General features: G+C 39.2%; 1 protein-coding gene across 1 annotated transcript; it reads left to right on the forward strand.

Moving 5' to 3' along the window:
* The first annotated feature begins 3 nt into the window (after positions 1-3).
* On the forward strand, positions 4-20,704 carry GANC (glucosidase alpha, neutral C). Its single transcript, XM_048947510.1, has 24 exons — positions 4-155; positions 1,070-1,132; positions 2,557-2,665; positions 3,599-3,726; positions 4,248-4,430; positions 5,546-5,591; positions 6,602-6,668; positions 7,997-8,093; positions 8,653-8,833; positions 9,651-9,804; positions 10,297-10,532; positions 10,928-11,054; positions 11,707-11,786; positions 12,173-12,316; positions 12,726-12,822; positions 13,169-13,270; positions 13,713-13,956; positions 15,496-15,560; positions 15,840-15,916; positions 16,755-16,829; positions 16,975-17,088; positions 17,631-17,743; positions 18,641-18,744; positions 18,962-20,704. The coding sequence occupies exons 1-24, from the start codon at positions 127-129 to the stop codon at positions 19,069-19,071; spliced, it is 2,745 nt and encodes a 914-aa protein (XP_048803467.1). The 5' UTR covers positions 4-126; the 3' UTR covers positions 19,072-20,704.
* Positions 20,705-22,912: the final 2,208 nt, after the last annotated feature.

The raw sequence follows: 22,912 nt of genomic DNA on the forward strand, positions 1-22,912 counted from the left end.
GGCTCCGTGAGCCGGGGGGGCGGAGCCGCTGCTCGGCTGGGCCCGGGTGTCCCCCCGCCGCCGCCCGGCGGTTCGCTCGGTGACTGATTGCGGCGCCGCGCTGCCGCGGAAAGGCCCGGCGCCGCGATGGAGGCGGCCGCGCAGGGGGAAGCCAGGTAATGCCGCCTGGTAACGGCTCCTCGGCCCGGCCTCCCCTCGCTCCCCGCCGTGCTGGTCGGCTGCGCACCGGGGTAGATAGCGGCGGTGAGCCCGGCCCCAAGAATGGCCCGGAGCCGGCCAGAGTAAAGGCAGGCCTGCGGCTGCCGGGCCGGTGCTATCCCCGGGCGCACGGACGCGTGCGGCAGGAGGAAGGGCAGCATTGCTGGGGTGGGTGGTCGCCGTGAGGACTGTGCGGTGACCCGGGTATGTTGAAGTTTAGTTCGCTTGTGACTAAGTCGCCATGGCTGTCATCTGTGGGTATTTTTGTACGTATTTCATCAGTAAGTATTTTACGAGCTTCTGCTCTATATCCGTTGGTACTAAAGCCTTACTCTCTTCCGTGTGAGGCAGAACTCAATATGCCGGGGGAAATGCTCTGATGACAGTCCATTATTTCAGGCAAGCCAACAATTTTCTGTTTTCTAATCGGCCAGAAGTTCTCTGGAAGTAATACAGAGCCATCTGCAGCCTCCCTCCCTCATCAGGCCCTCTGCAGGGAAAAAAGGGCTGCAGGCTTTCTGCTTTTCTGCTAGTCCTGTCTGACTCTCCATTCTTAGTACTGGAGCTTGTTGAACTATAAGGGCCATAGATACAAAACTTGCAAAAAAATGAAAAGCCCTAAGAATTCACTTGTGTGAAAATTCAGCCCTGTTACTCACAGATTCAATTGTTTGTCAGAATTACTCAGGTTTAAAAGGAAGTGCTATAGTACTGAACTAAACAAGTAAAAATTCTTCCCATATCCAAACACAGCAGTTCAAAGTCCAGCATGTTTTATGTCACAGTTGTCTGAGCTCTGCTTAATTCCCACTGCTCTTGAGGACACCCATCAGCTGATGTGTCACATTTAAATATTATCTGCTCTTTCCAGCATTCAAGATGAAGCTGTGGACAAAAGCAACTTTAAGGAGTGCAACCAGATTGCTTTCTACAGGTAAAGAGAAGAACTGTAGTGTAGGTTTTTGTAAACTGTCAGTGTTTAAAGTTATAGGAAATAGTTTCACATCAGTTTTTAATCACAGCAAGTGTGCTACTTTCAGGATGTACCTTACTGTGCCACTCACCTGTCAGCATGTGCTATTCAGCATATTTTAAAGAGTGGAATCTCACTTCTATTGTCTTCTATCCAGTATTGCCTGCATAAAAAGAGTAATAGTAATGCCCAGTAATACAGCAATTAGCCACTGTTGTACTGGTTACAGTTTCAAATACTCATTCCTGTTCTGCAGGAAATTATGCTCTGAAACCCCAAATAGCATTTTGCCCTTGGGAGCAAGTCTTGTTTCACATCAGCCCTCTAGTCTGTCACCATTTTGACTTTAAGACACCCCATTTCTTAACAGGAAGTTGCCACATATTATCAAGCCTCAGATCTTGTGTTTGCTCTACTTTTAAAATAAAAATTTTATGTGATTGCTCACATTTGTGCAACGTCTGCTTGCAAGGGAACCAAGTCCAGTTATTGATAAAGAAGCATTCCTTTAAAGATTTTCAGAGATGCTCGTCTTCAAATAATTTGTAAGATCTGACTCAGCAAGGAGAATCCTCCAAACAGCTGATGGAGGCTTTGTTTCAGGGTCTCTGTCCTAACAACATAATGAAGACCAAAAGATTGAATGGGATCCTGGGCAGCCAGGTCTAATATTAAATGGGGAGGTTGGTGGCCCTGCATGTGGCAGGGGGGTTGGAGATTCATGATCCTTGATGTCCCTTCCAACCCGGGCTATTCTGTGATTCTGTGAAAGCACAGTCAAAACTCAGCAGCAGCCCCTTGGCCACTCCCCTCCTTCTGTCCTGGCTCTTAGTTTCACAGCTCAAGCACAGGGTCTTGTGAAAAAGATAACCTCAGGTTTGTAGGTCCGGGAGTATCCATTGAAAAGTATTCTCCTCGCTGTATATCCATGAGTTTACAAATGTGCTGCTTAATCTCTATATAATGTAGAAGCTGTTCTCTGGAGAGTTGGATACCAAGCAGTGGTGTATGACAGAAAATAAAAAATGGATTATTCAGCTGAAATTTCTGAGTTACTGGAGAAAGTGGAAAGCAATCGGGCAGCTGAGAATTTGGTTACTTGAATTAAGCCTGTTATTATTTAAAAAAAAATAATCTAGGGGGATTACGATGGATGACCAAATCCCACTATTTTGGATTACGATGGATGACCAAATCCCACTATTTTACATATCATTCATATACACCAATGTGTGCTTAGAATTATATTCCTTTTTATTCCTGATAATAATTGTTTGAAAAAAAATTGAGACAGCTATTAATTACACACTTTTAATATTACATTCCTATGTGTGATAGAAGCCACAACAATTAGGGAGACTGAAAATAATTTTCTGTCTTGACAGACGTCAGAAACTTCTTCGTCCTGGAAAATCCTTGTATCGAGCGCTGTTGGATACAGTCTCATTAAGTGATGAGAATGTTAAATTCCAAATTACTCATGAGGAGAATAAGGTGAGATCTCACCTGGTGTAAGAAGGTGCACACAGAACAAGGAGTGATTATCATCAGTAGGTCTGATAATATTTGCAGAAGGTTTTGAGAGATTTCAGTGGTAGTTGCATAAGATATGATGCAAAGCATTAGCCTAAAAATGTCCTTGCTGTTCAGTATTCGTCAACTTGAGACTGTGCAAGAAGCATGCCTTTGAAGACAGTGATGCTGATCATCTTCCAGGTGAAAGGAAAAGATACCAGGCCAAAATTCTTAAGCCAATTTTGTGTCTTGGAGGAGAAAACATTCAGAAAATGAAAAAACAGGGGAGAGGTGGGAATCCACAGAATAAAACATTTGACTACAGAGATTCCCCACAGGTGGGGAAAAAAAAAAAAGTCCTTTTGTATGAACTAGAACAAAGTGACTTTACAGTTCCCAGAAGCATAAAATAGCAAGTTTCACATCTTGATGAGTAGGTCAGTATCATCTGCGTTCTTCAGTTGTCTTTCTGATGTGGTTCATCAGTGTGAGTACCACTGTGAGTACCAATGAACACTGATCACTGATGCTTTTGCAGAAAGCCCACATCTCAGTAGTTCCCTGCTACTTACGTTAGTAGCACAGTAGTAAAATTATCCATACTTCAACATTAGTGTTTACCTCCCCTGTTTTCCTTGCTGCCTGTGGGGAGAGCTACATAATGCTAGGCATGAGAGACTTGAAAATAAAGACTCAACTTAAAAAAAGAGTTATGTCTTCAAAGCAGTAAAGCAGATATGGCTGGTGTGAATTCAGATGGATGGTAATAGTTGCTTTGTAATGCTAAAGAAAAGAAAGCAGAAAGCAGGCATGCAGATTTTTTTCCAGACAATAAGTATCTGATGATGTTGAGTTGAAAAGTAAGTTGATTTTTTTTTATCACTTCTGGTTTATCTGTGTTTTTGCTCCCAGGTTTTTCTACAAGTGGAAATCTACAAAATAGAAGGCAATATTTTTAGGCTTAAAATTAATGAGGCAGCTCCTCTCAGAGCAAGATACGAAGTTCCTGATGTTCTTGTAAAGGAACCTGCCACCCAGAAGTAAGTGATGGGAAGTTGATTTAGCACCTTAGTAACTTACAGTTTTATTTGCAAAGTTGTTTTCTCTTATCTGTGCTACAGTACAGCTGTTTCTCTGTGATATAATATTGTTACAGGAAGAGAAAATAAAAATGTGTGCGGTTACGTTCAAAAAATCATGCTAGATACAGAGGAGAAAGTTTAGTCATACATATGAAAAACTTTAGACTATTTGACATAGTGAAAAAATAGCCTGCTTATTATGTTGCATTATTTGTACCAAATGCATTACGTGCAAATGTGAAAGAAATGCAAACTATGGGTAATTTTCATGGTTGTTCTCTAGTCACCTGCTGCACTGTGCAGTGAAGCCTGAACACAGCACTTATTTCTGGGGTTCTTCACCTCTACTCAAGCCTTGAGGTTTTTGTAATGTACAGAGATAGTCTCCGCTCATTTTGTATTTCAAACTGTTATTTAGCTACAGTGGATTTCATGTGCTGCTGGTTCATATAAAGCTGTTGTTGCTTTTCATTTGCCAGACTCTCTATGTCCCAGAAGGAGGAAGGTGTTTTGGTGTTGACAAGTGCTAATGAGGACTACAAGCTTCGACTCACAGCAAACCCCTTGCAGGTTGAGCTACAGTTCAAGGATGAGACTGTTCTGAGCATGAATTCCAATGGGTTGTTATATTTTGAGCACCTACAACCACCTCCCAGTGATAGGTACAGTATTTTTTTATCCTCCATATACTAATTTCACTGTAGTTGAACGTAAACAATCCAATGGGAATTGAAATTTCTACAACACAAGCTCTCATGCGTTGAAATTTATATTCTCATTTACTAAATACCAGTAAGTATGCTAGTGAAGCCTTAAAAAAGGAATTAAAAATCAATTAAATGCAAACTGTTTGGATCTGTCACAGAAGCCAAATGCTCATGCTAACCACCTTTATTTGCCAATTCTGTAATAAACTGGTGTCTTGTTCTCCTTGTTTTTCTTGATAGTGAGCAGTGATAGTGTAACATTCTTAGTTTAACCCCCACTTATGACTAAACTTACTCTTTAGGTAAGATTTATTCACCTTATAAGCTCGTCAAGTAAGTTCTGTTTGAATTAAAACCTTCCATGCAGCTGCAAGAGCTTTCAGGTCAGTCCCACTGCAAAATTCTGGAAGGCTGAGAAGCTACAGTGCAGAATATTACATGGCTAGGAAAAAAGCATAGTGCTTTTCTCATGGTAAGAATCATTGCAAAAATTTTAATTAACATAGAACCACTAATTAAGAATAAAGACATGAGGATCTTCTAGGTGAGTAAAATGCTGGCACAGGTAGAAGCAAATGTGAAAGCCAAAAGGATGAACTTAATTCAGGCATGGAGGTTATTTTAAGACACTGAATATTAAAATAATTTGCCAATTGAAGTTCTCAAGTATAACTTCAGTTTTCAGTATAGTTCAGTGCCTCAAGACATAAGGAAACAATCTCAAGTTGAGCCAAGGAAGGTTTATATTGGACGTTAGGAAGATTTTTTTCATAGAAAAGGTCATCAAGCATTGAAACAGGCTGCCCAGGAAAGTGTTAGAGCCCCCCTTCCCTGGAGGTATTTAAGAGATGTGTAGATGCAGCATTAAGGGACATTGTTTAGTGATAGGAACTTGGTAGGTCAGGTTGGTGGTTGGACTTGACAATCTTGAAGGTCTTTTCCAACCTACATGAGTCAGTGATTGTAAAACATCTATATAATATTTAAGGCAATACATAACAATATGTGAATTTTGTTTGAAATCTTTCCATATGTTAACAATAAACTGATTATATATTTGTTTTCGCTAGAAACCCTACGACAGAAAATGAGGAGGCAGCAGGTGATTCCTCTAAGGTAACCCACACTTACTCCAATTCCAGCGTTAGTATTGTGTAGAAAAGGTAACTGAGTAAATAGAATCATATTTCATGATTTTTTTCTCAGAAAGTCATGGACAGCCAAACTAAGGGCCAGCCACTGCTGTGGACTTTTTGGGCCATTCATTCACATGTGATATGGTTGTGACCAAAGGCCCCCAACGTCGACTATTCCTTTATGAGATGTATCTGATGTAACTTTTGCTTAGTGAAATTCAGAAATTCAGGACCTGGTATTTAAGACAGAGATATTTTTCAAATCCATAGTTGAATTAAGGTTCATGTGCTTTTACCAGGGCAATAAGAGACACCAGTTAGGCTTTAAAACATCTTTCTGTGGCCTTTTTATTTAGATAATTGTTGCTCTTTTGTTCTTGATCATTTAATTCAAAGTACAGGGAGGTTCATGGTAGTATTTGGTCATTTTAAAGATCTCTTTTCCTTTTAAAGAGCATTTCAAAAGAAAAAGACCTGTTCTGTAACAGTCCAAAGATACACCTGCATGTACATCCATGCTTAGTACTGTTGTAAGATTTGTTGTGGAAAAAGACCGAGTCCTGGCAGTACATATAGCACATACCAGTTTTCTCAGGAGGCTGAGTTATGCCTATGATGTAATTTTAGCCTCCCGTAGAGCAGATGGCTGCTTACTGCACTATCTAGTTAAAACTGGGAGGAGCTGTGCTGCTTTCAGTATATTTGCTCCGAAGTCTGGACTCTGCCGAAGAGTGTTTTTGCTTTGGGGGAGACACACTGCTGCAGCAGAATATAAATTGCATTTTGCATTTACTTGTTTTAGCCCCATTTGGGAAACAAAAAAAAAAAAAACAAAAAAAAAAAAGGAAAGAAAGAAAAGAAAAAAAGTCAACAAACACCTACAAAAAACAACAGTTAATAATGTGTGAATCTCATCTGAACAAAGATATTTTTCTTAATACATGGTGAGAGCAGTTGCACTTACAGCCTTAGCTATTTCTGTTTATGCAGGATAATCAGGAGGATCTAGGTCTCTGGCAAGAGAAATTTGGCAGTTTCTTAGACATCAAAGCTCATGGTAAGTCTCAGCGTAGTTCTGAAAACAGTTTTACTGCTTTGTACTTGCCTCTGTACATTCATATCACTGCTTAGTTACTTAACATTTATCAGTGTCTTCCTCATTCCTTTTAACTTGCCTATATCGTGTCAGTGGATAACATATTTGACAAAAGAACTGAAAGTGTTCATTAGATTCCTGTGGAGGAGGAAGCAGGTTAAATGTGACCCATTTCATCAGCTAACTCTGTGCTGTTTCTGACAGCAGCCAACTACTATGTAGTATACTATATGTTGTTGTTTTCTTTTTTTTTTTGATGCATTATCACATAACATTGATTTCACTTGTTTATTCTCATGATGTATCACAAATCACGATAGCTAAGCAATAATTTTCACAGAGAACCTCTAAAAAGGGCTAAAAAGGAAAATACTGAGCAGGGCTAAGGGATACTAAGAAGAGTATTAATATCTGCCAGTCAGTAGCTCAGATGCCATTTAAATTATAGTTTATGAAAACCCATGTCCTTTTTTCTGTCTGTCCTGTTGCATTAACTAATTTGGTTTGCTTTGTCTGTTAGTTATTTCTGTCGTGCTGCTTTCTATAGCAAATGGCACTGCCCAGCAACTGCAGTATGCAGAGGGAAGCTTTCTTATAGTGACAGGGGCTTCTTCACAGTTGAGACATTAAAAGTGGGAGACTGTCATCCTTGTTGTTCGTGCTGTATTTGATATATTAGGCCAGCGTCATGATTGTGCTCCTTCTCAGTAATGGAGGAGTGAGGTCCCTGTGGTAAAACACTGATACTGAAGCCACTGCTTGTCAGTCTAGACGTTCTCTAGTCACCTCCCAGAATTTCCTCTGGATTGAGTAACATGACACGATGATATCATTGGCAGCAGCTCTCCTCTATGCTACTCCTCTGGCTGAAGCTGAAGAGAAGAGTATTAGAAAAGCTGCTCTAGCATTCATTTTCCTGCACCTTTGTGCCACTAAGCTTGCCTTGCAGGTACTGGGGTAGAAATGAGATAATTTTAAGTAGTTTTACTACACAGTAAAGGAGTTATCCACTATTACATGTTTGTTTTTCTGTTGTTTTGTTGTTTTTTTTTTTCTTTGTATAAAGGCAGTTCATCTTCTTAAGCAAATAGAAACTGGAAGAATATTGAAAAGATTACCTCTGCAGTACATAAGTTATAACAAAAGAAGCTGAAAGCAAGTTTGACATAGCTAATTGTTAAAACTTGCTTATTTTTTCATTTTTTCAATTAGGTTGTTCTGCTTTGTTGCTTTCAGTAAAGTCTGAGAATGGAACTCTGTACTCTTCTGTTTTAATGTGGTTATCACAGGTCCTAGTTCTGTAGGCATGGACTTCTCTTTACACGGATTTGACCATCTTTATGGAATACCACAACATGCAGAATCACTTCTTCTCAAAAACACAAGGTAAATATGACAGATTGCATTACTGTAGAGGGGAACTGCAACACTGTCTCAATAATTTACTCAAACAATTTTGTATTAAATATTTTATATTTTATGCAATATTGCATATACATATACAAGTATATTGTATCACGTGTATTTTAGTTTAATGATAGAGCAAACTGAATCACAGACTTTCCATAGGGAGTAAGTTGTTCTGCTACTTCATAAATGATCTCTTCTGTTCTCTCTCAATTTTTTATGCCTTTTTTTTATTGCATGGTTAGTCACGTTTAAGCAGAACTCTTAAAGGAGCAACTCCATGGGGGACAGAATTCAGAATTGATTTTTTAGGACTTGGATCAAAATAGCAGTAGTCTCAATAGCAGTAATGTTATTTGGTTCAGATAGGTAGAAACAAAGATGTTGTATTCTAGGCTGTCCACATTTGTGCCCTGGATGCTAAACATAAGACTATAATACAGCGTGCTCACTGCGTTCGTTGGAAGTATAGTAGAGCTAATATTGGCTTAGTGAAGGATGCTTATATCTAACAGAGATATCTGTCTGTTTGTCCTAGTGATGGTGATGCATACCGGCTTTATAATTTGGACATCTTTGGCCACAAGATACATGACAAGATAGGCATTTATGGTTCAGTGCCACTTCTCATAGCACACAAACCTGACAGAACTTTGGGGATCTTCTGGCTGAATTCTTCAGAAACACTGGTAGAGCTTAATACAAAGGCAGTAGCTGAGGTGAGATTAGCCCACTTTGCTCAGAATTTAATAACCACCAAAAACACCACCAGTTAGGGCCAAAAGGAAGATGATAGCATTGTTGGAGATCTTTCTATTGCTCCCTAATGAAAAATTGTCGGTCTCTTTCTACTGTCCTTCCTACTACAGAATTTGTTGTATTAAACCACTGAAAAGAACAGAATTTCTTTCAAAAGGCAAATTATGGAACTTACAACTTAATAGGTGTACAAAAGAAGGGAGAGAAGAAATATGCGCTGTTGGAGAAGAAATGTAAAAGGGTGGACCAAAACTTGACCACTTTTTGGATTTGATAAATTTTATGGAGTTTATTGAAATTAACACATCTCTGCTCAGCAGGCTCATATGGAATGTAGCTGGTCTTCAGGAAACAAAAAGTTCAGGAGATAAGCTCAAGTCTTGAAGCACAAATACATGATTTCTACTAAAGTTGAAATAGTGAAAAAAATCTTGTTTTATCCCAACACTTGATTATGTAGTTAAAATTATTAGTTTTCTTTGTTAGTGAATGATTCTAAAGATCCTGCAGCAAATGTGCTGTAAGATTATACTCTAATTACAGAAAAATTATAATTCTTTTGCCCCTCATTATCCATTTTCTGTCATCTTTATTTTGTGTAACTGACATGCAACATAAAGAATTTGTGAAGGATATATAATATACTTGGAGTGCATACTCCTAGTGTCTGCCAGATAACATGTTAGTGGTAAGATCTTTTGGGTTTCCATCTTTGGTTTTTCAATGAACAACAATTTGATAGCAAGTGATTCAGCTTTGTCTTGGTTTCCTTTAAAGCACATACCCACCGAATCTGCTGCAGATATTTCTAAGCAGAGGGCAGTGCCTCTCACTGATGTGCGCTGGATGTCAGAAAGTGGAATCATTGATGTTTTTCTGCTGATGGGACCCACAGCATTTGATATCTTCAAGCAGTTTGCACAACTGACAGGTACTAACTCAAATCATTACAGCAGATTTACATCAGAGAATTTCTGAGGGGCTTGTTGTACTCAAGCTGAACTTCATGATTGTGGCTCCCATCCAACTGCATATGTTCTGTAATTCTATGATTATTTAGTTGCTTGCATTAATGACAGTTAAACTCATCTAATATTTTTACGTTAGAAAAAAATGAAGAATAAAATTATATTGTTTACTGCAATGATATTTCTGTGTCACCAAAGTAGAAATCAAAGTAGAAATACCTTTTCTGTCATGCATTATCATTACAGCCTTCTGGCTGTTAAGCCTGTTGTAACCATTGTTAATTCAAGAGTTCAATCTCTTGGAATGAAAAACGTGCTCTAGTCACAGTGTAGGCTAGAATTCCCTGTATCCAGACACATATATTAATCTTGGCTCTTAAGTTAACTTTCATAGTCTGTAGGTAAAATCCTGAAAAGCATTAAAAGTATTGGCTTCATTCATATACTCTTCCTAGGAACTCAAGCACTACCTCCCCTCTTTTCTCTGGGCTACCATCAGTGCCGGTGGAATTATGAAGATGAACAAGATGTCAAGGCAGTTGATGCAGGTTTTGATGAACATGACATTCCTTATGATGTGATATGGCTGGACATAGAACATACAGATGGCAAGAGATATTTCACCTGGGACAAGAAAAAATTCCAGAACCCCAAGAGAATGCAAGAACTTCTCAGGAAGAAAAAACGCAAGGTATATAATATCTCAAGAAGGAAGAAAGTATTCAATTGCAGTGTGAGGTTCCCCAGTCAGCTTTAACCAAAGTATTTCAGATACTAGAAATCATGGAACTACAACAGAGCAAATTAGATTGTGTTGCAGTACAGTGATGCTTCCAGTGGGCATTTTTTTTAATCCTGCTCCTCATGCCATTGTATTATTTCATAGTTTGTCCTCTACCCTTGAGCATGAGGCCAGGTTTGACCCTTTTGAAGCTCCATATTGCAGAAGCAGCCCAGTGCTGGACTTAACATGAGCTTTCACCACTGGTAGTTGCTATGCTTGTCTTTTATCAAAAGTGAAATTTTACTGTTTTACTCAGTATAGTTGATGTTAATAACGTATTTTTTTTGTTCTTATTCTGGCAGCTTGTCGTCATCGTAGATCCACATATTAAAGCTGATCCCATGTATACCCTGTATTCACAGGGAAAAGAAAAGGGATATTTTGTGAAAGACAGGAATGGAAAAGATTTTGAGGGCATCTGTTGGCCAGGTAAAAAAAAAAAAAAAAAAAAAAAAAGCTGTTCCATTTCTTTGTTTTGAGCTGTTAATTTTAAAAATTTTATAGAATCATAAATAGAATTAACTTCTATTTTTATAGTTATTATTTCAAGTTCTTTGTGGTTTCTTTGGCTTTGTACATTCATGTTCCAACTGGCTTAGCTGTACAGCTTTCTCTGCTCTATCTGTTGACTTTGCAGATAGTCCCATTGCTCAGAGCTAGAAACAATCATTGGTGTCTGTATAATCAATGAATATACAGGTGTTATAATTAAGAAATATACAAGAGAATGTGGCTAAGCAGGTTATTACACCAAAAAGAATAGATAGTGGGCTTACCTTTGTCCTAGGCTCACTAGAAAATTCCAAAAGGAGGGATCTCTAGAAAGAGGTCCATCCCTGCTGGTAGTCAGCTCTTAAATGGGGTCTAGAAGAGGTGGAGTCAAGCTCCACCCCCTTCACCTGTGCTCCCAGGCTGAATCATTGCTTGTCTCAGGTGGTTCAGAGGTTCAGGCCATGATTCAGCAGTTCCCATACAGTGCCCATTGTGGAAAGCATCTTAACTGTAGGCCACTGCATTTAGATGCAAAGATAACACATGATCTTGAAATAAGTTAAATAACTGGAATCTCCTACATCCACAGGTTCCTCTTACTATCTGGATTTCACCAATCCTGAAGTGCGAAAATGGTATGCAGATCAATTTGCCTTCAAAACATACAAGGTGTGTATCTATTTACACTGATCTACATGTACCAGAAAGCCTAAAAATGTGGAAAAGAAAGAAGAGAAACTGCTGGCTAAGCAAATTGATGGCTTCTGTAGTTGTAATATTATATACAGGAAAGCATCTTGGTAAGCTGAAATACTGTACAAGGATTTTCTCCATGGACTTATCTACTATCAGAAAGCTGGAACCCATATTCCACCACTGAAACTGCTTACTTAGCTGTAGCAGTAGATGGACAGAGTGCAGTCATTTTTTCAACCCATCATCTAATAGAGGGCTTGCATTCTTGTGCTTATTACAATGACAATACAAACGGGGTAATAGGCATGCTTTCTTGTAGCTCGTGGTCACATCACCTTGACCTTGCAACTCTGTTACAGGGGTCCACTAATATCCTCTTTGTGTGGAATGACATGAACGAGCCATCCGTTTTCAAAGGGGCAGAGCTAACAATGCAGAAAGATGCTGTGCACTACAACAACTGGGAGCATCGGGAATTACACAACCTCTACGGATTCTACCAGGTAGAGTATCAGGAGGCACAGACCAGCAGTTATCTGTCTTTGTGGACTACGTGTAATGTAGTAAGGATGTTATTTACACAGTAGCAGGTGTTCTGTAACCTCCAGCAGGAAACGAAACTCTGCCGCACTAATTATTGCTGTATTTGAAATAAACTTCTCCATGGTTGGTAACAAGACAATATGACAGTATCCATGCCTCTGTAACATCACAGTGGCTGTGACAACACAATATTAATCTTTTTTGTTGTTGTTCAAGTCTATTCCAGGAGAAAAGTATCAGTTTAATAATAGCAGTTATCTATGAGCACACATTTCTTCATTTCTTAAATATGAAGAGCTAAAAAGGTGGTTTAGCAAATATCTTAATTACAGAGATCATCCTCTGAGTTTTTATATTCATGATTTTCAGCAAATGGCAACTGCTGAAGGACTCATAAAACGTTCTTCCGGAAAAGAGAGACCATTTGTTCTCACACGATCTTTCTTTGCTGGATCACAAAAGTATGGTAAGCAAAGACTAGCTGCATGCCTTCACTATTGGTTTGTTTTCTTCAGCTTGCCATGTAATTGTAAGTCTAAAGAGGACAGAAACTATCTTAAGAGTGCAAATTATTAAACTGAAAAAACTCAGGAAAAGTTGGCAAAGCACATACAAGTCAGTAACAATCTGTATCCTGTGACAGACCACTATGAACCTTATTGTATAATTCAAGATCATGCATGTATTATAAAAATACATTGCAATGAACAGTAGTAGTTCATGACCATTCTTGTTTTCTTTGCTAAACTACAAGCATAAACTGAATTGTAAACCCAGTTTTCCTATGTAATCCTGACACTGAGTATTTTCAGGGGCAGTGTGGACCGGAGACAACACAGCAGAGTGGGGTTACTTGAAAATCTCCATTCCAATGCTTCTCACCATCAGCATGGCAGGGATTTCATTCTGTGGAGGTAAGGTGTTTGGCTGAAGTTGCTCACCATACATCCACTAGTGCCACCAGGCTTCAACAGTCCAGTGCATTTCCAGGTAGATTCACAGATGAATCTGGTTCAGAAACTAAAAAGCTGTCTCTCACCATCACTTCTCCACTTAGTCTTTCTGTAGTGTTTGTGACTTGGAACAGTGATCTCTAGGTGGTGGTCTGTAGCATCACTGTAGCGGTCTTTGGAGGTTCAAAACCTCCTAAAACTCTCTTGCTGTTTATATTAAAGGATAATTTGTTACCTCAGTGTTCCACTCTAAATTGGACAAGTGGCTACCCAGCATCAGAACCGCAAGTACACTGTGAAATTCATGAATTAATATACTTGGAATGCTTGTTAGAGGAGAACTTCAAATTCTTCAGAATAATTTCCAAAAATGTGTATTTTTATTTGTCTGCGCAATATCTAGCTGATGTGGGAGGGTTCATTGGAGATCCAGAACCAGAATTACTTGTTCGCTGGTATCAGGCTGGAGCCTACCAGCCCTTCTTCAGAGGTCATTCTAACATGAAGAGCAAACGGCGAGAACCGTGGCTCTTTGGGGAGAAGAACACCCAGATCATCAGGGAAGCCATTAGAGAGCGCTACGTCCTCCTGCCATACTTATACACACTGTTCTATCGGGCACACACAGAGGCTGAACCAGTTATGAGGTAAGCACGTAAGTCAGGAGGCTAGTAATTATCCTTAGGAAGCCACTTAGATGAGGGAACTTAAATCACTGTCTCATACATTTGTGATTACTTAAGTAGTTTGAAGTCTAAATTCTATTTTGCTTTCTGCAAGCCTTGATAAGGTTACTAGAAAAAACTAAATATCATGCTTACTGAATGACACCTCAGACACGCTAACTCACATACAGTCTTTAAAAATGTTTTTAAAGAACTGTGGACTCCAAAATTCTCATAATAAACAACATTGTCTGGTGTTCCAAACCACACTTAAAACCGTGCTTAATAGGCTCTGAAGTTGCTGGCCAAAAAACATAAAGGCAATTTTGCTGCTCATGAAAGTACTTGTTATTGCTGTATTGTTGGTGTTATAAAAGCTTTTTTTCATGTTGATAACTTGCTTATTTATCTCTGTAGTATATTTTATCATTTTTCTTCTAGTACAGAATCTAGTAGTCTAGAACAGAAATGAAGTTAGAAAATCAGCTTTTGTTCTGCTGCTAACTTGTAAGAAAATCTCACAGTGGAACTGAATGCAGAAGTCATTTCAGCAAGAGATAAATGTCATCAGTTTCTTTGATATTACTGTGCCTTTGAATTTGCCCTTAGAGTTATCCTTTTCCAGCACATCTGCCTTTATGCATTATTATGCAAATAAAATACTTCTACGTTTTTTTGGGTTTTTTTTTGTTTGTTTGTTTTAAAAGGGTATTTTTGAAGGAGATTGAGTATTTTGAGTTTATAGTGGTTTGCATTATAGATATTGTGTGGGCATCTGCCTGCACGTATGTAGATGTAGAAGCCCCTGATGTACAACACTGGCAGACAGCAGGCTTCTGTCTTTTTTGAAATAGGCACACAATTAGAGAGGAAGCATGGTATTTTTCTCAGTGTAGAAAATGTGTCTCATCAGTGAGTACGTGGCCAGCAGGGCTGTAGTGAACAAGTGGAGGTTTATAAGTAGCACGTGAGCCAAGCTTCTTTGTAGAGAAACCCCAGAGATCTGCTGCAGACCGTCTCTGACTTGAATGAGCTCTTGCTGTCATAATCTCTCAAAACAAACTATACACATTTATTATGTGTCCAGAAGACTATCGCACTTCTCTTTATTGAGAAAGGCTGAAGTTGAACTTCTAGTGCAGGTTTTCCAGCGTGTGACCAGGAGACATGCTGCAAAACAGAGCAGAAAAGACTTGCTCAGGGACTACATCATCAAGTGTCAGCGTTGCTGGTAGAAAAGCTCATCATCTCTGCTTTGCTAGAGGGAAGGCATCTGTAATGCAAGTTTGCAAAGAAGAAGGCAGCAATGAAGAAAGTGAGGCTGCAGGCGGCCAAACCATAGGTACTTTGGAGTGCACCTTAAAGTGGTACTTTAAGGCATGGAATAGGAATTTGCTCTATCTTCAATTCTCAATTGCTTTTAAGAGAAGGAAAAAGTGGAGCCTAAAAATGCCAGCAGGCCTTGAACAGGGTGGTAGGAGAGGAGAAACTAATTGAATTCCACTCTCTGTCTTTCTTCAGGCCTCTCTGGATAGAGTTCCCAGAGAAATTAGAAACTTTTGGAGTGGAAGATGAATACATGCTAGGTAAGCCTGTGTGTCTGGGTGTGCAGCACAGCTTTGCTGCGTAACAGTGCTGTAGCAGAATGAGACCTGAACAGTCATCAACTCCTTACATGCCTTTTTTCTCCAGTACAAAGTGAACACAAGGTGTGCTCAAGTGAGCGTGATGTGGCTCAAGCAATCCCTTAAAATGAATACAAGAAGCTGACAAACCTACTCAAAATCAGAGCAGAATGCTACTGGTGAGATGAGGCCTCAGGCACCACAGCGATCACTTATTGCCATGTTTATGCTTTTCTCCAGGAAATGCTTTGTTGGTATATCCAGTCACGGACAAAGAGGCCAAGGCTGTGAGTGTGCTACTTCCAGGGTTGAAGGAGGTATGGATGATATAAAGCTGCTCAGCTTTTCAGCTCACAGAAATATATTATACAGCAACCTTCCTGCTCCCCACCTCATAACTGCTATGCACTGCCACTACACCAGCCATTCTGTGCCACTCTAAGCCTTCCTTTTCCACAGGATGGCACTGTGATCCACTCCTACACAGACTACTTGGCTGCAGCAGCTAAGTGAAAGAAGGGAAGGAATTGGCAAAAAAGGTTCAGAAGGGAAAGAAAGCTTGAGGTTTAAACCTAGAGACAAATGAAAGCAGTGAAGGGAAGTGTGAAAGACTGCAGAGCTTTGTTACTGCTCTAATGGACCCAAGGACACTAACGATTTTTTCCTCCATATAAAAAAAATAGATGAGGCTCTCCAAACAAGCTATGAAACATATTTTTCTTATCAAGATCTTTGTGGGAATTCAGTGCCTGGCTCACCTGAAGTAGTTAAACCTGCTGGCAAGAGTGATGCATGGGAAATTTCAAATGTAGCTCTTTTTTGTTATTTTTTCACTTCAATATAAATACATGCATTCTGGAACAGCATTTCTAGACCAAAAAGAAAAAAAAATTGTTTTGAACTACCAGATGCTTTAAAACATGCAAGATGTTATGCAAACTGTAGAAAAATAGGTTTATTTTTCTGCCTCAGGGAAAGAATAAAGTTTCATTACTATCCAAGGTTATTGAATTTAAAAAGTAAATGTAATTTCTTACACATGAATTAGGTTGTTAGGAATAGTGAAAGTAAGAGATGAAGCAAAAAAAAACCTCTCTGCAAAGGGAACAGATCTTGTCATGTACTTCTTGCTCATTCTTTTTTCATTTTTCCTAGGTTTGGTATGATTTCAGAAAATTTAAACGAATGGAAGATCAAGGCACTCTGAAGATCCCAGTAACGCTGGAGAATGTATGTTAGTTGAATAGTTTTCTTTATGTGCTTACAGTAAAAGTTCAGTTCTGAGATTTGCAAAGAAAAAAGATTTCCCTGTTCCCAGTTAAAATTGCATGATCAGAGTTACATGAATGTTTCTACACTGGCCTTGTTTTGGCAGATTCCCATATTCCAGCGAGGGGGCACTGTGATACCTCTTAAGACTGCAGCTGGAAAGTCCACTGAATGGATGACAAATATTTCCTATGAACTCCGCGTGGCACTGAACGCAGAGGTACCCTGAAATCATGTTCCCCTTACAAAGTTGTCTTTTGCCACATTTATCCTAAAGCCTAAAGGTGCTTCCAGTGGCCCTCTATTAAGTTTCTGCTAGTGGAGACTCCCTCCTCCCTCCCAGTATTCCCTCAGAGTGAAACTGTTAGAGCACAGCATGGGTGGAATATTTTTCTGACTTTTATCAGCCCTCCACCAGTGCTTTGGAAGAAGAAGCAGAGAATTGGCAGGGCACAAACTTGCTGGAATGTAGGTAGTAGTTCCCACAAGTGTCCTTTCTAATAAATGAAGTGACACCTGTCACCTAAATCAACTTGCAGAACCAGAACATCCAAGTTTTCAGAGCACTCTCAGAGCTGGTCTCCCTGAATCTTCTGGAGATACAAGCGGCTAAAAAAAAACAACCAAATAAAAAGCACACACACACAGAAACCTCACAACCTTCACTATGAAGCATAACACATAATGAAACAGTGTTCTGTGTTTCTTTGTCTAATACTAGAAGATGCTATTAGCTTGGACTCCATCTGTTGTGTTTCACAGGCCTGTGCAGTAGGTGAGCTCTACATAGATGATGGACATTCATTTCAGTATCTCCACAAAAAGCAGTTCCTGTACCGGAAATTCACTTTTCACAAGAACATTCTCTCTTCCAGGTAACAACAACAGAGGCAGATAGAAGCCACCCAACATACATATTGTCAGTGGAAATGTCTTGTAAAATATGGGAATATTAATCTTATGTGTTGCTTAGTGAAGCCCCCAGAATAGCAATAGCTACTGGTAAGGAATCCTGTAACTGCCAATATTAGACTTTTACTAGTGAAGTCTGTTGCCCCTAGGGCTATGTGGTGCATAGATAATGAACTTAAAGGCATTTCATTATTCTCTTAAGTTTCAAAAATATGCAGTAGTTAGTTGGTCTTCAAACTACATAATTTAGAATAAGCAAAACTGTAGACTACTTGAACGATGTAGGTAAAAGCATGCTTCAAATCTGAACATCTTCAAATTTAAGGATAGAAATGAAGCATGTTGCTAAATTACTTGCAAATCTAGAAGTTGCAGGGGAAAAAAAGTCATTTAGGTGAGTAATATAACCCTTTGCCACCAAAAGTGAAAATCTGACTTTCATCCAAGTTTTTATATTTGTAAATATATAAATTAAAGTAGTTTCAAAATGAAAGATAATTAAGCTTAAGACTGAAACATCTAACTTGAAAAATGTTAGAATTGACTTTACATTTGTGTTTTGGGGTTTCCACTCACTTCACAGAAATCTAGAACATTTCTGGTAGTCTATGCCATGCTTTGTGTCATAAAATCTTCTCAAACTATTTTGTCCCTTTCTGACTTTATGAAATCTGCTATGCAGTCAAATACTAGCAGATAACAGCAGAAAAATTTTACTTTTTTCAGGAGAGAGGTAAATAGAGAAAAAGGAAACTGGTTTAGGGAATCTTCAGGGTAAGACTGAAGTAGTCCTTTCTCAGTTAAGACTGAACGTCTAGTGATGGGCAGAAACGATGCAAAATACTGTTCTTTTTTTTCAGCTGCACAGATGAGAGCAGTCAATACCGTACCACGTGTGTAGTCGAGCGCGTGATATTTCTGGGACTTGGACAACAGCCCACTTTAGTGACAGCCTGTTCCAAGGGTAATGAACCGACTTTCGTTTTACTACATTTAGTTATTCTGATTCTGCTACATTCTTATGTATATACTTGGCACATTTGACTACTGTTTGTTTTGTGTTCAGTCCTTTCCAGCAGTGGCAAAGACAGTCTGAAGTAAAAACTGAAGTGATTCACATATAACTGTGTTTCAGAAGGGTTATTCCTAAATCATATAGTAAATTTTCTTCTCCCTTCTAGGTGGGAAAGAAAAAGAAGTGGTTTTCACATATGATACGAAGACTGCTGTACTGATTCTGGAAAATTTAGCCCTGAGAGTTGATAGTGACTGGGAGATTTGTATCAAGTGAAACAGGGCAACTTCTTCAAATATTTCATTGAGAGGTGGAGGAGAAATCAGCCTCAAAGACTTGAAATGTTCACTTGAATCCAATCAAATCAAGGAATATTTCCCACCCACCCAGCCCCACAGTAACATTTCTTACAATTTTCCTTTTAAAACATTGATTTAAACTTGGATAACTCTTCTGTCTGGCAAAATAATAGTGCTATGATTGTCTGTGGAGGAAAACTAAGGAGTATTTGTTCTAGGCTAGCTTCAATTAGGCTTTAAGAGTACAGTCAGTCTTTACTTACACCAAAAAAGTCATGAACTGATTGTGTGAGATTGTGGCTCATTTGCATGGGGTTTTATCTAAGGATTTAGAAATCTCACCTTTCACAGCTTAGAGCACTTGAGGAGAGCAGAACCGCACCAGTTTGACAAACAGCATCAGTAGGTATACCAGATGCTGAGATCTGCCTGCAAAAGCTGCCTTGTAAAAATAAGCTCAGAAAGCCACCCACCGTGGTTGCAGATGCTTCCTATTTCCAGTCCTTATGAGCCTGCAGAATTCATCAATCTACATGGGAAGGTAAACAACAAGCTAGCTAAACAATTCGGTCACCAGGCTTTGAAGAAGTGGTGCCAATCAGTTGAGAGTGCAGAATTCTCTCCAAGAGATGGCTTGGAAACTGGCTTTTGAAAAGGTGTATGTCTATGGCAATGGTAGCAGTTTGGGGCAGCAGCTAGGTTCCCATGGAAATGTTTTCCACAGCTTCCCTCTTTGTGCCAGCGCTACTTTAAAAATTAATTTGTTACGAAAGAATTGGCCTCTTTTGAATGATTAAATGTCATTGGTTGAAGTTAGCCTGGTGAAGCAACATCCTTCCATGGAAATCTGCTCCTCCAAGTCTTTGAGCTTTTGCTAAGCCCTGGCTTCCATTACATTTAGTTTAGCAATTTCCTGGTCAGCTTTTGGTATCTAGCTGAAATTTGAGCTTGGTAGATGGCAATGAAAAAGGCAGAAATTATTTCTATTAACGCGATAAGGAAATATTTTCCCTAGTGAATTCTTAGGGAAAGAGAAAGAGAGACACAATTTTTGTCCATTAAAGGGAACATGGTAGTGCATTTGTACATTGTCCCCTACACTTCGTATTAAGCCCGCTCAGTGCTTGGTCAGTCATTCCCACCTGCTGCTGTTTGTCCTCTGCAGGACAGATTTCTGGGAATAACAGCGTGAGAGCAAATGGTGACAACTACGCTGTTGACTACAAAGTGCAGCTTGTTTCCCACCTGACCCTTAGCTTCCTTCTTTTTTTATTCTGCAGAGCTCTTTTTCGACTCTTTTTAGCAGACACTCTGAACCTCCACTCCAGGAGCTGGGAACTAGCAGCCTAGCTGCCGTGTTTAATGAAGACAAGTTAATCCAGGTGGAACAGTAGCAAATAGATCTTTTACATCTGTGAGAAGATAGACAAACTCTGTTTTTCAGACAGACCCTATTTTTCTATCAGCTTCTAAAGTTTTGATTGATAATGGTTTCTTTTATTTAAACATGGTGGTGCTGACGGGGTGTAATTATTGTCTGGGGCGTTTTAATGAAATGTTTTAACTAATATTACTAAGTTTGAAAGTGAAATAAAGTAACAGCAAAGTGAGTTATGTGCTGTGATCTAACCTTCTTTTTACTGTTGAGCATTACTTATAAGTATTCTTTTAATTGCTTGTGAGTAAAGTGAATGGTTAAATTTTATGCTGTGACCTGCAGCAAATCTGCACTGATATAAGTACTCATAAGTCAAATGTTCAGTGTTACAACATGCCTAACTTCTGGGGACTTTGAGAGAAATTAGTTGCACAAAACCTTATTACAGTTAGGTCTTTATATAATAAAGTTAAATAAATTTCAAAAAAATTTACATTGATGCTTGTATCAACTGACATACTTTTCCACATATTTTGTCATAAATGAAGGAATGAATTAATACTTTACCTTTCTACAAAAAGTAATTGAACTCAGATATTGAAAACAACTAGAGATAGAACTTCATAAAAATTGAATTGATTGTCACTCATTTAGATCACTTTTGATTTACCATCTGAACAGGAGTTGTGGATTGGGGCCCTTCTGCTCACAAGAAATTCCATCACAAAAGGTAGTCTGATTTCTAATGGCAAAGGGTTTTGGTTTTTTTGCTGTTTGTTGCAGACATTTCTGTGTATGGTAAAACATACGCTGGTTTTCTTTTACTAGCAACTCTGTTCATCACAGAGAAGATCTACAGTAGCAAGAGGAAGCTGTTTTTTGAACAGGTATAGCCAGAAAATACTCCTGAACATCCATAAAGAGCAACGTTGGGTTAAAAGTCTAACACAGTAAGGGCATGCCCACCTGCCATTTCCCCATCCCAGGAAAAACAAATACATAAAAACATTGCTAATATTTCACTTGATCCTTCTCTGCAGCCCATAGGGAGTTTGTCAAGTATCACATTCTGCGCTACTACTGTCTTTCTTTCCATAATAGAGCTCTTTGTATAGATGAATGTTTGTATTGAGCAAGAAGGGAGAAAATGAAAGAAAAAAAAACATATGCCCAGGCTACATAATGAACATTCCTTTCTGAAGTTGTGAAGTCTGAAAACCTTGTGTTTCAGTATTTGCACTGCACTTGTAATATCCTGGAAAGAGTGACGCATATCTCTGCCAAGCTGTCATGCAAAGCCACGTCAAATACGAGACCTGCAATCCTCACATCTGAGTGTAATGAGGAAGTAATCAATTCTGCAGCTGGACAGCCCATCCTGAAGCAACTGCATTCCTATTTCCACATACAGTCAAATCAGTCCTTTCTGAATGCCCTGTTTGTTCAAGAAGCTTCTGTTCATGATCAAAATGATTTAGGCCACCATTTAGGGGTGAGGGTTGAGTACTCCTAGAGGTTGGTCAAGCTTGTTAACTATATTACCTTCTTCAGAGGTTGCCCTAGTGAAGTTCTGAAAGGGGACAAACGAGCTTTAGACTTTCTCTGTTGTACTCAATTTGAAGCCAGCAAACCAAGGAAATAGCTGAGAAAAAAGTATCAGTGCTTTGGCAGCATAGCATAGTACTAGAGCAGAAGGTCAGCCAGAGTCCAGATACCAGTGTTGTTAGACAAAAATAGCATTGATGTCACCTTGTGATTTCAGACTTCCCTATCAAAGACCATCAAGATTTAGAGGGCTTTTCTTGCCATACAGGCACTGTCAGTTTTTAAGGAACACTGGGAGAAGAGCGATGTGTATAAATGAAGGCAACTTGATTTTCTTTCACAGAAATTTTGAATTTGTCCCTGGGAATAAATGTGCTAAGTCAGACATTTTGCCTAAGATTGGTATATCCTGACACACACAGAATGTCCCACTTTCTGCACTGGGCCCCTAAGAAACTTCACTGCCCCCAATGAAAAGGTGCCTTTTCTACATGGAAAACAGGTATGGCAAATGAATCTCAGCCCTGGCCAGCTGCTCTCTCTGAGGTAGCCTGAAAAATCCAGCCCCCATTCGAGAGGTGTTGAACTGACCTCAATAGCATCAAATACTATTACTTTTTTTTAATATTAAGGCTATGTCTTCAGATGACTGGCTCTGTAAAATACACGTTATCTGTAACAAAGGGCAGAAACAACAAGTACAACAATTCATAAGGAGTGTCAGGACTAGCACACTGGCTAAGAGTTCTTCATAAATGTGTTCCCAGACCAGGGGGAGCTCAGCTTCAAGTGTCACTGTTTTTCTCTGCTTAAGGAAGAGATGAGCTGTGTGTACCAGGAATCAGCCCACACACAGCTCCTGGCCTGGGCACAAGCTTCACAGCAGACTGACACC

Source organism: Lagopus muta, chromosome 6 (genome assembly GCF_023343835.1).
Source record: "Lagopus muta isolate bLagMut1 chromosome 6, bLagMut1 primary, whole genome shotgun sequence".
NCBI lineage: Eukaryota > Metazoa > Chordata > Aves > Galliformes > Phasianidae > Lagopus > Lagopus muta.

What these genes read in the sequence shown, in the direction of transcription:
- GANC (XM_048947510.1), top strand. Translation starts at nt 127, where the DNA reads ATGGAGGCGGCCGCGCAGGGGGAAGCCAG. An exon ending in CTTAGACATCAAAGCTCATG is followed by an intron (nt 6,669 to 7,996) that starts GTAAGTCTCAGC and finishes TGGTTATCACAG; the next exon opens with GTCCTAGTTCTGTAGGCATG. An exon ending in TGCTGGATCACAAAAGTATG is followed by an intron (nt 12,823 to 13,168) that starts GTAAGCAAAGAC and finishes GAGTATTTTCAG; the next exon opens with GGGCAGTGTGGACCGGAGAC.